General features: G+C 42.2%; 1 protein-coding gene and 1 pseudogene across 3 annotated transcripts in view; both read right to left on the bottom strand.

Moving 5' to 3' along the window:
* notch3 (notch receptor 3) overlaps positions 1-15,901 on the bottom strand; it is a 292,195-nt gene that overhangs the window by 145,974 nt on the left and 130,320 nt on the right. For all 3 annotated transcript variants that reach the window (XM_087983126.1, XM_087983127.1, XM_043694935.2), the window contains one exon: positions 15,350-15,431. In XM_087983126.1, the coding sequence (XP_087839252.1) occupies positions 15,350-15,431 (82 nt within the window). The remainder of the gene's footprint in view (positions 1-15,349; positions 15,432-15,901) is intronic.
* LOC148136389 (cytochrome c oxidase subunit 7B, mitochondrial pseudogene) lies at positions 4,691-4,965 on the bottom strand (annotated as a pseudogene).

The following is a 15,901-nucleotide window of genomic DNA, read 5'->3' as shown; positions in this document are numbered from 1 at the left end:
AATTACTCCAGCTGTGACTTCAAAGTTCTGTACAGCTCCAACAACAGCTTTTCTGAAACTTGACTGTAGTTATACTACTATCAGCTTCCCTCCATTTCTCCCTTAAAAATAACACTGCAGCCGGGTGATTGTATGTGGGGCAGTGGTGTACAATCTCCCTCCATTTCTCTCTTAAAAATAACACTAGCGCCTGATGATTGTACATGAGGCATACAATCTCTCCTGAAACAAGAATTAAACTCTAGTCCTCTAGATAAGGCTGATCTCTCGAGACAGATTGAGAACAGAGGGAGCTGGATCCTCTGACTGACTTATCCATACCCTAATTGCAGGCATGAGTCATTGCTTTCATATTCTACGCAGAATACATCTCATAGTCAGGTGGCCTAAAGCAATCTAAGAAAACAACCTGCATTTAAATAGCACCTCTAACCACTTCAAGAAGCTCCGAAGTGTTTTGCAGACAGTAAATAATTAATGATGTGATTAATTGCTTTGTTTCCACTTCACCCTCTAAGATATGTATGTGTAGAACAATATTAATTCGACTAGCAGTCTATCATGGGTTGATCAATTCTCATCACACAGATGAAAAGACTGGAAGAAAATAACTTCAGTCATAGCAGTGATAAGATTAAAGCAGAATAAACTGAGTTTAATTGGTCGTAAGAAAGTAAGAGCAGAGATATGTGCCAAAATCTAAAAGCAATATTGTTTGCAGGTGAACGATGTCATTTTCTTTCTCATAAGCACTGATTATAAAGGAAATCTCCAACAAATCCTGAAACCCTTAGTTCAGTGTCATGTATTCTAGTGCTGTGAATAAGCAGCAAATCCAGATCACTATTGGACCTGTTGAGTTTCTCCTTTCTGTCAGACTGTTTGGGGAAGATGGTGAATGAAGATCAAATGTGTCTTCATGCATTGTCACCATAAAATGCAAAAATGTCAAAACTGAAGGGGGTAGGAATTGTTAATCATTTTAGATTCACAACATAATAATCCAGCACTGATAACCAGCAGTAATACTAGAAACAGATGAAGTAAGATACAAGGAGAACATTCTGCCCATTGAACCTACAGTGTATCAATTTTCTCCAACACTGATTAAAACTAAAATCAGACAGTGATCAATTGTTCCTCCTATGTTTTGGAAACTGACTCCACAAGTGATAAATCCAAAATTACTTGCATGCCAACAAAAAACATTGACCCTGAAATTAGGCCATAGACTGCTGGAGTCCAAGTTTTTGCCCCAAATTCCTCTTGTAACTTTAACCTAGTAATTTTAAATGATTAATTCTGCTGTTAAATGTGCAGAGGTGGAATTTCAGACAAAACTGCTGAGAGTTTAGATGCTAAAATTCTCATTTTTATATCCAACAAGAAATATAAAGTATTTATCAAGGGGCTAGAACAGGCTGGAAGGACCCAGCAATACAAGATGAAAAAGTTTAAGAGGTGATTTCAATAGAAGCCAAGCCAAGATAGAAATAGGCAGTTTCTTGATTTTTTAAGAGGATTAAGGGTTATTGGGGAAAGGCAGGAGAATGGGGTTGAGAAATAAAGCAGCCATGATAAAATAGAGGAGCAGACTTGTTGGACCAAATGGGTTAATATTGCTCTGATATTTTAAGGTCTTATGATACAATTGTTCAAGATCATAAAGGGCTTTCAAAGAATACGTAATGAGTGCCAGATGACAGGCAGCCAGAAGGCACTGCTTTAAAATAATTGACAAAATAACCACAGACAACTCAAGAATACTTTTTCTTTAAAATAAAATGGAGTTGTAAGCTGGAATACACTGCCGAGTTGGGGTGTCAACAGCAATATTGAAAACTGGATAACCACTTGAAAGGGCAAACATGTACATCGCTACAAAGGGAGAGCAGGAGATTTGGCTGGAACAAAGACCCAGCACAAGCACAATAGGCTGAATGGTCTCCTTCAGCACTGGATCATTCTTTCAGAACATCAACCTCAAGATTTGTAGGCATAAGTTTTGATATGATTTCTCAGCCCAGTACAGCATTATGGTGCATGAAGGAAGGAGAGAGACCAAACTCCACACCTTGGACAGGTGGAGAAATGGGCAGCTTGTGTACTTTCCATTCAGCCACACAAACACCCCTAACCATGGCATCTGCAATCCATAATTAAGTAACAATTGGTCAGGTACGCCTGCTCAATATACAGCTATCAGATGGAACACTTCATTTCAGATTTTGTATAAAGCCTGGAGCCACTCAAAAGGGGAATGTTTTGTTCATGTTATTTTACAATTAAATATATAAGTAATACGAGTAAAATGCTTTTAAAATGCTTGCACAAAGTCATCCATTGTGAAGCCTTCAGAAACAAAGAAACCGACTGTTTACAATCTTAACCTTGAACTGCACTTCAGCCTCAAGCCTCAATTCTGGGAAAAAGAACAACCCTAAATACAGGTGGCTGCTTCAGACTGACCAGATTACACAGCATCTTTTATATGCAACCAACAAAGTAACCATATCCCTTTTAAAGAAAGACTTCCATTTATGTTATGCCTTTCATGACCCTCAGATATTCCAAAGTATTTTGCAACCAATTATGTACTTTGTGTTTTAGTATTTAATAAATATTTAATACAAGTAACTCACAGTCAATTTGCACACAGGAGGCTCTCTAAAACAAGCAACAATGTAATAATGACCAGATTACTTGTTTTAGTTTTATTATTCATTCATTCGCTGGATACTGCAGCATTTGTTGCCCTTTGAGAAGGTGGTGGTGAGCTGCTTTCTTGAACCACAGCAGGTGTAGGTAAACCAACAATGCTGTTAGGGATGAAGCTCTTAGACCATTAGCCAAGGGAATAAATTCCAGGACCTTCGCTGTGAGGGGAGAACTCTTTTCAAACAGGGCCCAGGAAACTTTTACATCCCCCTGAATGGGAAGACAGGGTCTGGATTTAATGTCTGAACTGCTTGTCTCTCCTCCATCTTCCCTAACTCTGCAGCATTCCATCACTACAGTGGAGTAACATGGTTTGATGTTGCCCCAAATGTTAAAAGAGTCTGTACCCTCTACTGAATAGGGAAGAAAACCAGGGAGAAACAAATAGTTTTGTGGGGATTGGAGTTAGAGGCAACAGAGGAATGTGCTAAATGTTTCTTTCGCCACTGTACTTGCTTCAGACTCATTCCTGTAGTCACAGGTAAAACCCAAACTGAGACACATCAGGCTGGAACAGAAAGACCAATCCAGTAATTAGAACAGAGTTCAGTTGAATAAACAGCAGAAGAAAATAAGAGACTTTCCCACCACACAGTTCTGCTGACTTGAGAAAATCACAAAAGAATTGCACAACTTCCCATGTCTTAGTGCAACACAGATTCTCCTTAAAGGAGCTTTGCATAAACGTTTGCAAAATGTTGACAGATGATGTCCCCTATTGCACACAGGAATTACGCAACAACAAAACATGATATAATCATGAATCACAAACAAGAAGCAACTTAACCATTCAAAGTCCTGCATTCCATTACAGTCTAAAGAAAAACAGACTTGCATTTATACAGCAATTTACAAAACCTCAGGAAGTTCCAGCGCTTTGCATTCATTTAAGTAACTTAGTTAGATATAGCCTTGAAACTGTGTGCCCACCCAAAGTCAGCACCTTTAAGCAACTGCATGTATGCAGCTGTGCAACACAATTTAACCAGGTTGTGCGTTTAAACAAATCCCACCACCACTGCCTTCCCCCGCCCCCGGACCCCACCAAAACCATAGAGGGTACTTTGCAAATTCACATAACCAGAAATGCGATAAATGGCAAAATCTTGACTTTTAGCTTTGTTTTATTTGTTGAGGAAATGTGGGTCTTGCTGGTCTGGCCAGCATTGTTTTTACTTTTGTATATAATAAAAAGTCCTGGAGACACTCAGCAAATCTGACAACACCTACGGAGTGAGAAACAGAGTTAATGTTTTGAGTCTGGTATCACACTTTAGAACTGGAAGGGGGTGGAAAATTGTGTTTCGTTATGCTGCAGACAGGGTAGAAGGAACAAATGGAACTGATTTAGCACTCATCCCTAGTTGCCCTCAAGGTGGTGCTTATGAGGGATACATGTTGGCCTGGATACTTGACAGAATTCTGTTTTTTCATTGAAATAGTGGTTAAATGCTTTACATCCAGGGCAGTGCCTTCATTTAATGTCTCATTCAAAAAAAAAATGCAACCCCAACAGTCCAGCATTGGCAGTCACCAGCAAGTACCTCACGACAAATACTCTCTGTCAAATGGCAGGCTTTGAATTACCACAGGGAGCATGGCCCTTGCCAAACAGATTCTGGACAAGCCTCTGCGCATCCAATCTCCTCCACTGGGACCTCAGTACAAAAATTTTATACACTTCTGTACAGACACAAACAATGCTACACATTATAGAGCAGCGTCCACTCTACAGACCAAGATTTGTGAAATAACTGCACAGAGGCTGGTATCTCGTCGCCAAGTCACCCTTCATTTACTTTTGCACAGTACACTGCCTGTGGCCAGCCAGCTTGGAGTCAGTCGCCTGAACTGAGGAGATCATCATCTCCTGGTTATAAATTTTTTTCAAATTTCTATTATTTATTAATTATGAAATCCATTTTCCATAGGTAGTCTTTGCAGAAGGCAGGACTAATATGCAATTCAGACTCTATACTCCTATTTTGCACACACTTGGTCCATCCGTTTGATCCTCTCTCCATTTTTGAGGGGTGATCTTGCCAACGGGAGAAAAGTTCCATGTTTTGCCAGTCTGTATTGAAACATAACGCCGAACGATGACACAGAATGTTAGTCCTCCCAAAAGGACAGCATTGCCATATTTATCATGGAAGTTAGACCGGTTTTGTGGTGAACTTGCCTTGCTACAATTTGACGAATGCTCCAACCAGTCAGGGAGAGAAGGCTCCTGCTGAAAGGCACCATATTTTTCTTTTAAACACACTGACTGTAGCACTAGCCAGCTCACAGGCAGTGCTCTACACTGAGGAGACTCAATCTCCTGGTTAGACTTTATTAACATTGCACCACCAGAAAAGAAACCAGTGCGGCCAATGAACCAATGACAAGCAAAGCCTCGGCCAAGCAATTCTCCTGTTCATATTCTTTTTTTCCCTCCTGTTTGCATTTCTTTTTTTCAAAGGCACCATATTTGTCAGCCAGGGCTTTCCTGATTGGGGTTGTTAACCTGGGCCAATCAATGACCTCACAGTCAATAAGGTCAACCTGGTTCTAATCATTACACTTTGAGATTTGATTTATTGTAGTCATGTGTATCTAAGTAAAGCTTTGTTTGCAAGCAGTATAGGTAGATCATAGTAAGCAAGGACACTCCGATCATAGGGTGCTTAGATAGAGTCAGGCATACAGGTTACACTGCACAGGAGGTGCATCAATGTTATTTGATGTGCAGTTGCTGGTGTTGGACTCAAGTGGACAAGGTCAGAAGTCACATGACACCAGGTTATAGTCCAACAGGTCTATTTGAAATCACAAGCTTTTGGAGTGCGGCTCTTTCATCAGGTGAAGCAGCAGTGCTCCATTTCAAACAAATGTGTTGGACTATAATGTGGTGCCATGTGACTTGTAACATTATATGAAGTTAGAAAGTCCATTCATCAGTCTATTAGCCACGATGTTGAGATGCTGGTGTTGGACTGGGGTGGACAAAGTTAAAAGTCACACAACACCAGGTTACAGTCCAACAGGCTTACTTGGAAGCACTAGCTTTCAGAGCGCTGCTCCTTCATCAGGTAACAGATGAAGGAGCAGCACTCTGAAAGCTAGTACTTGCAAATAAACTTGTCAGTCTATTAACAGCATGGAAGAAGCTGTTCTTGAACCTGTTGGATGTGTTCAAGCTTCTGTATCTCCTACTTGATGGAAGAGCATCACTGGGATGGGAGGGGTCTTCGATGAAGTTGGCTGTTGTTCTGTGGCAACAAGAAGTGTAAATGGAGTCCGTGGATGGAAGATTGGCTTCCGTGGTGGTCTGGGCTGTGACACAACATTCTGTAGTTCCCTACGGTCCTGGGCAGAGCAGTTACTGTACCAGGCCATTATGCATCAGGATAGAATGCTTTCTATTTTGCATCTGTAAAAGGTGGTGAGGATCCTAGTATCAGATTGATAACTTTATCTCAGCAAGTGAGGAGGCTATCGTTTCACACCGCTGATTTTCATTTAGTAAAGATCACTCTCTGATTCTCATCTGGGGGGGGGGGGAGGGGTCATGGTTCACTGTTGTCCCAAGGGCTCTGAACCTAATCCATGGGAAGATCAGTCATATAGAGTAAATGGTCAATCAATCAACAGATCAATCAATTTTAGTTAGCAACTGGAATATATTAACCAAAGAGTAGTAATTTCAATCACCTGCTGTGACATACACTCGGGCTAGGTGGGATTGGAGCTCAGACGTTCTGGCTCAGAGGAAGGAACACTTGCACTGGGTCAGAAGAATCCTTCATTCACAAAATTATGCCATAAAAGTAGAAGCTCCAATTCCTTTCTACCCTTCACACGTCTACCATCAAGGACATGCTGGCTTGTTGACCCCAGCCAGACTACTCAATGTTTGTGATTTTGCTGGACATGCACATTGCAGAAAGGAGTCACTTGATAGCACTCAGACAAGGTACCCTGGTAGACCACCCTTTTCTGACCCAAAGGAGATGGAGACAGAAACGTAGAAAATAGGAGGAATAGGCCATTCAGCCTTTTGAAGGTTGAGGAAGGGCTTATGCCAGAAACATCAACTCTACTGCTCCTCGGATGCCGCCTGACCCGCTATGCTATTCCAGCGCCACACTTTTTGACTCTGACTCTCCAGCATCTGCAGTCCTCACTTTCTCTGAGCCTTTCAAGCCTACTCTGCATTTCAATATGAACATGGCTAATCACTCAACTCAGCACCCTGCTCCCACTTTCACCACATACAGTTTCATCCCTATACTCCTAACACCAATGATTAATTCCTTGAAAACATGCAAAGTTCTGGCCTCAGCTATTTACTGTGGTACAGGATCACCACTTTCTGGGTGAAGAGATTACTCATCTCAGATGAATCCTGACAATTCAAATACTTCCAGATGAGTCCATCACAGACCAATGGCCAACATCAACTGGGGGTAATGTAGGCCTGATTCAATAATTCAAAGCAATTCTGGAAGAAGTGAGAGAAGGGATCAAGGTGAAGGAGGCAGGGGCATGATGGAAGGACAACAGGAGGATCTTCACATTTCCTGCTATGATATTGTGACATCAATAACAAATTGTGTGTGTACCACCCTCTGTGACATGACCCTCGCCCAACCTGTGTCACAGGGCCCTACCCAGACTGTCATAGGGCCCTCACCCACTCAGTACCACCCAGTGTCACAGGACCCTCACCCTTCTTATACCACCCTGAGTCACAGTGCCCTGCTCTACTATTAGAATTCCTTGCTGTTAATGAACATGCTTAACCAATTTTATTCTTCAGCAGGTAGATTCTGAAAGCACTCAGGTATTGCTTACTGAAAGGTATTACAATGGGACTGTCGTATTCATCTCTCTTTTTTAAAAAGCGGTAAGCCAACCTGATTCCCTTTGTCTCTCTTTCTCTCGAATTCTTACATTTACAGAGTTACACAGGCACGTTATATTCTCTGTACTCTCAGCAGACTGGCAAGTCTGGTTGCTTTGCTGTTATTAATTGGTGAACACTCATTTGGATGACACAACGTGGTTAGTCCAGTTACAATCCAATAAACACCATACTTGGCCATCCCATTGCAACAAAAGAAAAGTTAACAACATTTGCCTTTCTAAAGAAAAAATTGCTGCCACATGACTAACGCGCACTCTTGAAGTTACGAAATACTGTTCAAAATGGGAACTGTCTCCACTTAAGGAGCCAGTGCCTATGGGAGAGGAGAGGGGAGGATCGATGGAGTTTTTTTTTGGTGCAGACTGAAACCATGATTTGCATGTTTTGTTGTTGGCGCTGACCTCCATTCCGCTCTGCTTCTCCCACACAATAGCCACGCCAGCTACCAGCGGCATTGTGAGCACATGAAGCCAACAGTCTCTGCCATCTGTAAACACCAAAGCAAGAATCGGGACTGAGCAACTCTCTGGGGCCCTGAACCTCTCTCATGTGGTCGCCTTGCCACCTACATTTTGATATGAATGTGTTTCAGGAAGAAAGGAAGACTTGGCATTTCTATGGCATGTTGCATAAACACAAGGACATCCCCATTTTGCTTCACAAATTAAGTATTTCTGAACTGGTGTAATACAGGACACACAGCAGCAAATTGCACACAGTAAGTTTTCACAAACAGTGAAGTGACAACAACCAGATTACTCTATTTGAACAAAGCTGGATGAGCAATAAATATGCCTGGGAGTAATTGCATTTCTGTGAAGTAGGGCTGTGAGGTATTTTTATAAAACATCAAACTGGAAGAGCAGACAGTGCATTAATTTAACCCTGAATCCAAAAGGTAAACTTTAAACATTAGCTGCTAGGTGTAGCACTTTACACCAGACTCAAATGAAGATTACTAAAACCAGTTACTTAGCAGTAGCATCACTTCAGGACAGCAGACTCATTATCATTATGTTACAGTTTTGTATATCTGATACAGGAATTTTGGGTCCAATGTCTTCTCTTTCCTTCGGATTAAGATTGTCTGGAGAATGATTCTTTCTGTGCGCTTCCCTAATTCTGGCTATTCAGGACTTGTGGCCTCAAAGATTAATTAATATTTGAATCAGGTTTCCAAATATTTTCCAGATTTCCAAATGGAGGGAGGCTCAACTAAGGCATCTGACAGGGCATTAGGTGGGTTTTTGGATAAAAGAGGTCTGCAGGCATATGGAGAAAAGGCAGGAGATTGGCACTAGATAATAGAGCTGGACAAGATTGTGCTGACAAAGCCATGATGGACCGAGTGATTTCCTTCTGAACCATCATATTTCCTTGAATCAACAATGTGCATTTGCATTGCACCTTTCATACAGTAAAACAGGCCAAGGACTTCACAGGAGCACAATCAGATAAAACCTGATCTGCAGAACACAGTTTATTCACACAAGGTTACAAACCTCGTGTGAATACATGGGAGACTGACGGCTGATGGGGCTGCTCAGCCCTAAACCCAGCACCAGTATTTGCTTTTGGAGATTTTCACGTGGTTGATCAGAAGCGAAAGAGGTACGTTTTAAGGACTGTCCCATGACAGAATTACAGAATATGGAAATAACATGGGAAGGGGCAGCTGAGCTGATTGTACTGAATGGAACAGGCTCAAAAGAGCCAAATAGCTCCTACTCCTATTGCTTAAATTTTTGTCTTGAAGCAGGAAAGGTATCGAGAGATGATGGACTAAGAAGGGAATTAATTCCAGAGCTAGAGCCCAGACGACTGAAGGCCCATGGCTAACACAGGGGCACTGGAGTGCTAATGTGTACAACAGACCTCTCTTGTATTTCATCCCAACTATGATCTCTTAACAACAAGAAGAGCTTACAGACTGCCCCAGTACAGATTTCCATTGGACTTGAGTTAAAGCATAGTTTCTCTCTCCCTTCCTGCTTTGTTTTCCTCTCTCTGTGATCTTAGCTCAGCATAGTACCCTCACAGAGTCCGTGCTTGCAGAGACTAAATGTCCTCAGGCTCCAAGGGATGCCTGTATCCAAATCTTTCATCAACCATGTGAAAACAAAGCATCAAGTACATCTATCTGCTCGTCATTTGGGTGAGCATCATATTGAAGGCTTAGAAAAGAGAGGATTAATAAGTAACCTTCAGTCAGACAGATAGAGGTGAGACTGAGAAACTCACAAAGAGCTGTTGGTTAGATTTTATGGTTCCCCCACTGGTGGGCTTGTGGTAGATGGGTTGGGGGCTGTAACATTTTCCAGGTGACCACCCAGAGCCCTCCCAACCCTGCCCAATCCATCCGCAATTTTATACGGGGAAGCTGTGGCCTAGATTGGCTCTTTCCACACCTTAAAACATCCAATGCCACCTCCAGCCAACCCACCACCTGGCTCTCCATCAAAACTGCCAGCAAATGACCCCTTCCCCCAATAGGCTCCACCTCCTCGCCCAGCTCTACCTTTACATGGTCCTAGACTCTAAATTTACAATCTGTGGGCTGCTACCAGTCCCAGCTCTGGCTACTGCTGCCACTGACAGTGCGAGAATTACAGATATTAGAAGAAATCAAACTGGCCAGCAGCCTGGAGATGGGCGAAGGGCAGTAAGCTCACCTCCAGCTAAAAACATCTGCAGGTCAGCCAGCAGACACTTCCCACACAAACTCTTCAGGTGATAGGCATGAAACATCCCTAACCTGAAAAGTCCTGCCCACTGAGACAAAAGGGTTAAAGGAAACACACAGCCCTTTCCCCTACACAATCTCTTTTGCCCCATTCAGACATGTTATTGCAGTCCTCTGAATGTTTCTTTACCACTACCATATTACCCATGTTACTAATTAAAAGAACAATTATCAAGCACAACTCACCAGCGATTGTGTAATCCTAACAAATTAGCAATTTTCAAGTCAACCTGTTCACAGACGTTGTTACTCACCACTGGAGCAGATGAGACTTGAACCCAGGCCTGCTGGTTAAAATAGGGACACTAGCACTGCACATGAGCCCCTTCCCACACTATCCTATGCTCCCAGCTTTGTTCCATCCACCTGCTCAATAAATTCCAGCACAGACCCAGAACAAATGGGTTTCACCTGCCCTGCATGCCTGTCAATTTATCTGATCCCCAAGATTCAAAATACTCTAGTTCACGTCTCCTAATCAGACGCAGGGATCTCAGACCCTTCATGCCTCTCCATTGCATACATTTACAAACACTGCCAAGCCCACGCAGTGTTTGATCTTATCATCAAGGATTATGGAATTGTGCAACTTTAATTACACTTTTATTAAATAAGGTTTATAAGCTGACTTGTTTATTCAAATCCTATTCAACTGATGTGTCTATGGAAATGGAGGCCATTGGCCAAAGGCCCACATCAATTGTGCAGAGAAAAAAAAGACCTCTACTTGTAGAATGTTGGTGCTCTGGGTATTGTCACAGGTTACTGATCATAAACATGATTTTCACAAAGGATAGGAGTGGCAGTCCCCATGAGAATGTCAGAGATACTGAGCAATTGTCAACATGGTAGCGTTATATACAAGATTAGATCTACAGTGCTAACAGAAAGATAAAACTTGTATTTATATAGCACCTTTCAAGACTGCTGGACATTAAACTTTGACAGGAAAGTACAAAGTGACTAACAGCTTGGTAAAGCTCAAGGAGGGGAGGAGGAGAGGATTAAAGATAGAAGTCTGGAGCTTAGGGCTCAGGCAGGTGGCTGCCAATAGTGGGGCATTACATCTACAAATGCCATGAATACTATTTTTTGACAGAACTGAAAGTCACTGAGCACAACACAAGGGTTTGAATCTGTGGTTGAACGTGTGCTCAATTGTGTCCATCTATCGGCAATATATGTCAAATCCTATACCATGAAGTACCAGATCTTGTCGAGCTTGCATGATATTGGCATCATGATGGCACTTTCTCAGTGAAAAGCTGTAATCTGTTACTGTCGGAGGTCTCCCCATCTCTCCTCCAGTACTGACATAATTCTTGATGCCAAACCCACAGTCTGGTACAAAGAAACACATGTGAATGTTAAAAGACTTCAGCCAGAGAGATTCTGTAACCCCAGTGGTTGTGTCAAATGTCCAGTGTCGTTCTCGTCTTTTTGCTACAAATATTACCATCTTCCACCACAATCACACAACAGCAATCCCCACCTAGATGACAGAGAGCTTGACTGTTATGGAAGAAGGGCTTATGCCCGAAATGTCGATTCACCTGCTCCTTTGATGCTGCCTGACCTGCTGCGCTTTTCCAGCAACACATTTTTAAGCTCGGATCTCCAGCATCTGCAGTCCTCAATTTCTCCTATTATGGAATGGGTTAGATGCCAAGTTACCAGTGACTGAGAGAGCAGAGTTCTGACACAGCCCACTCCCCGATCCTGAAAATCCACTTCAGCTGTCTGTTCAAACGTTTGGCAGGATTCAAACAGTGCGCCAGTGACAGGTTGCTCAAATGTTCACATTTGCAGATTACTTGCAAGAAACCATTAGTTTTCATGCCAATTTCCCACTGGCACCCATAGGTCTACAAAAACTATTCATTCCCAACTTTACCTTCTCTTTCCCAAGGCCAAATATTCAAGTGGCTTTGAACATTTCAAAGACTTGCCCCCGACTAGCACTTGTGCTGATATTCACTCATCACACTGAATACTGTCATGCAACCCAAGCATAATTCAGCTCAGTATTCATTCAACACACTGGATACCATCGTACATTCCAGTAACACTGTGCACCCCAGCATTCACCCAATGTCATACATTCCTTCAACATGGCATGTCTTATATTTTCACTCCCGTGCATTAGTAAGGATTTGCTACTGCATGCAGAAAATCGTTCACAGGCTCTGAAATTGTAACTTGGCCAAAAAAAAATAGTTTTTAAGCATTGATCTTTTAACACTAACCATTTATGGAGTCCCGAAGGCTAGATTTAAAGACTGCTCATAGCTAATGAGCAGAAAATTTACATTATATCAGTTGTCTAACTATGATCACAGTTTCAACTGCAGGAATTCCCTTCAGCTTTGCAGTATCTGTCCCAAAGTTGAGGTTACAGGATCTCCCCATCACAGTCCACAAAATTAGACCACGTCAACAGCTGCTAAAACTGTACAGCGATTTCTGGCTCAATTGTTTTCCTTTTGTTGAATGGACAAACATTTTTCAGGAACATTAGTTAAACAGTAACAGCATCAGAACCACAACATTAGCCATACGACTACTGAAGCTAACTATAAATGAGTAAGCTTCTTTAAATTCTGAGATTAGAACAGGCAAACACAAACTGCTCCTGAAATATGCTGCTTTGCATCTTAAACCAATGATAGTTTCGTGACTGAAGATTGTTAAGTTAACATGAGTCTGTTGCCTCCTGTTAATTACGGCACTGGAGGTAAAGACCTTGAAATGATCAGGAATAATTTTCCCCAGATACACATCATGTTAGACTCACTTGGCATCCTTGGCACAGGAGATAGAAATAATTGCATTTATATTTCACCATCCATGTTGCTCTATAAATCCCAAAGTTTTCTAACAGTGGTTTATATAGTATATATGCTATGTTAAAACATCTCAAGGTGCTTCATGGCAGCATTATCATGAAGCCTCCATGCAGTTTTTAAAATGTCACTGTTGACACACAGCAAACATGAAGGCCATGTCAGTTACTTAGTCTCCCCTTATATCCATCAGGTCATTTGCTACAATTATTCCTTGTGACACTGAGTTCTATGTTATAATCATTCTCTGGGTGAGGAAATTTCTCCTGACTTCCTTACTGGAAGTATTTATGACTGTTTAACATTTAAAGGGAGGGCTGAGGTCTTGTGTTGCATCAAGTAGCATCTCTATCTTGGAGTCAGGAGTTCAGAAAAGATTTACAAGGATGTTGCCAGGGTTGGAGGATTTGAGCTATACAGAGAGGTTGAATAGGCTGGCGCTATTTTCCTTGGAGCGTCGGAGGCTGAGGGGCGACCTTATAGAGGTTTATAAAATCATGAGGGGCATGGATAGGGTGAATAGACAAAGTCTTTTCCCTGGGGTGGGGGAGTCCAGAACTAGAGGGCATAGGTTTAGGGTGAGAGGGGAAAGATATGAAAGAGACCCAAGGGGCAACTTTTCCACACAGAGGGTTGTGCGTGTATGGAATGAGCTGCCAGGAGAACAGGGGAAGTGGTAGAGGCTGGTACAATTACAGCATTTAAAAGGCATCTGGATGGGTATATGAATAGGAAGGGTTTGGAGGGATATGGGATGGGTGCTAGCAGGTGGGACTAGATTAGGTTGGGATATCTAGTCAGCATGGAAGGGTTTGTTTCCATGCTGTATATCTCTATGACTCTAAGTGCTTTGGGTTAGAGTCCCACTCTAGGGATCACAGGTGGTGGCACAGTGGCTCAGTGGTTAGCACTGCTGTGGAACAGCGCCACGGACCTGGGTTCAATTCCATCCTCAGGCGACTGTCAGTGTCGGGTTTGCACATTCTTCCAGTGTCTACTTCCTCCAGGTGCTCTGGTTTCCTCCCTCAGTCCAAAGATGTGCAGGTTTGATGAACTGGCCATGTAAAACTGCCCACAGTATTCAGGGATGTGCAGGTTAGCTGGGTTAGCCATGAGAAGTGCGTGGTTACAGAGATAGGGAAGGGGTGGGTCTGGGTGGGATGCTCTTGGTATGGACTCAATGGGCTGAATGGTCTGCTTCCATACAGTCGAGATTCTATGAAGGTGCATTCATAATGTAGTCAAGCAATTTGATTATTGAACTGCAAACCTTCCAATATACCCAGGGCAGTGGTAGGAGTGGGAGTGTCTCCTGGTCAACTAGGCTTGATATGGCATGGTGCTTCTGGCAACAGGTTAGTGACGTGTTCTAGGAAAAAACAGCCATGTAAACCTATGCAAGTATTGATATTGTCTGCCTCAGTAGTCTGCAACACTAGGTGTGGAAAGAGAAATGAAGAAGAAGGAACAATATTTACAGCCCTGAGCTTGAGACTTGTCCATAAGCAGTGGTACAGTTCAAAGGAGCACCAAACAGGGATTGTAAACTTCACACCTTCCTATTCTTCACATCTGAATTTCTCACTGGGCAACAAATTGACCTACAGGACCAGAGGAGCTATGCAGAGCTCTTTTTAAAGCAATTGCACATAGCTGTGTTGGACAGATGCTGAGACAAATGGCCAAATCCTTTTTTTTTCATGTAATAGTTTTGAAAATTATTTCAATGACAACAACTTCAACAGAAAGAATAATTTTGGGGGAGGGCATTTTCCATATTTTAAAAAAAACTGTAATCCTATCAACTGGCAGCATCTAAAAGGTCAGGATTAACTGACATCACTTGACACGAATAAAATTTGCTTTGTCTGACTGTTTAGGGCCACTGCTTCGAGTTATGGATCAAGTCCAAAACCAGGGAAATATAACACGGTCACTAATAAATCCAATAAAGATTCAGGAGAAACGTCTTTCCCACGAATTGCAAGAACAGCTCAGAGAGCTCATGAATCGCACTGGGAATGGTGCCCTGGGGCAATGCTTGCGGGCAGCCTGGCCAGTGAACAGCACACTGACAGAAGTCATTTATAATTCACCCAAATCCAATAGTTTCCAGTCAAAGGAGCAACTTACAGACAAGATGCATCTCCATGCGGGCTTTTGATGCATCGTCCGTTATTCTCACAAGGACGGTGGCTATCCCGGCACTGCAGAGCTGGAAGAAAGAGAAAGCAAGGATGATTCGTGGGCTTTTTTTGTAAAAAGAAAGTAACAAACAGAAGAGTAAACAAACGTCCCAAAACACTTTGCATCCAGTGAAGTAAAAGTCACCACTGTTATGCAGGAAAAAAAGCAGTCAATTTGTGCATAGCTAAATCCCATAACAACATTGGTCAGAGTACACTTTTTTTATATACAAGTTATGCTGACTGAAGAATAAATATAATGGTCAGGACACCCTGGAAAGCTTCCATGCTCTCCTGTGGTTAGAGCCGTGGGATCTTTTATGTGCACTTAAAAGAGCGGACAGGATTTCATATAAAAAACAGCTGTTGTCTGAAGAGAGGCATTTCATCCTAACAGTTAAGTGGTGTTGAAATGGTTGAGCAGCAATGAAATTTATATTTTTAAAATACAGCTACTAAATGTATTAAAAAGGTCAATTGAATTTCAAGCCATGCTGAT

Source organism: Chiloscyllium plagiosum, unplaced genomic scaffold (genome assembly GCF_037043375.1).
Source record: "Chiloscyllium plagiosum isolate Xiang-an unplaced genomic scaffold, Cpla_swu_hap1 HiC_scaffold_45, whole genome shotgun sequence".
NCBI classification, from domain to species: Eukaryota; Metazoa; Chordata; class Chondrichthyes; order Orectolobiformes; family Hemiscylliidae; genus Chiloscyllium; species Chiloscyllium plagiosum.
The sequence above is the reverse complement of the archived record's forward strand: the minus strand, read 5'-3'. Positions and strand labels throughout refer to the sequence as shown.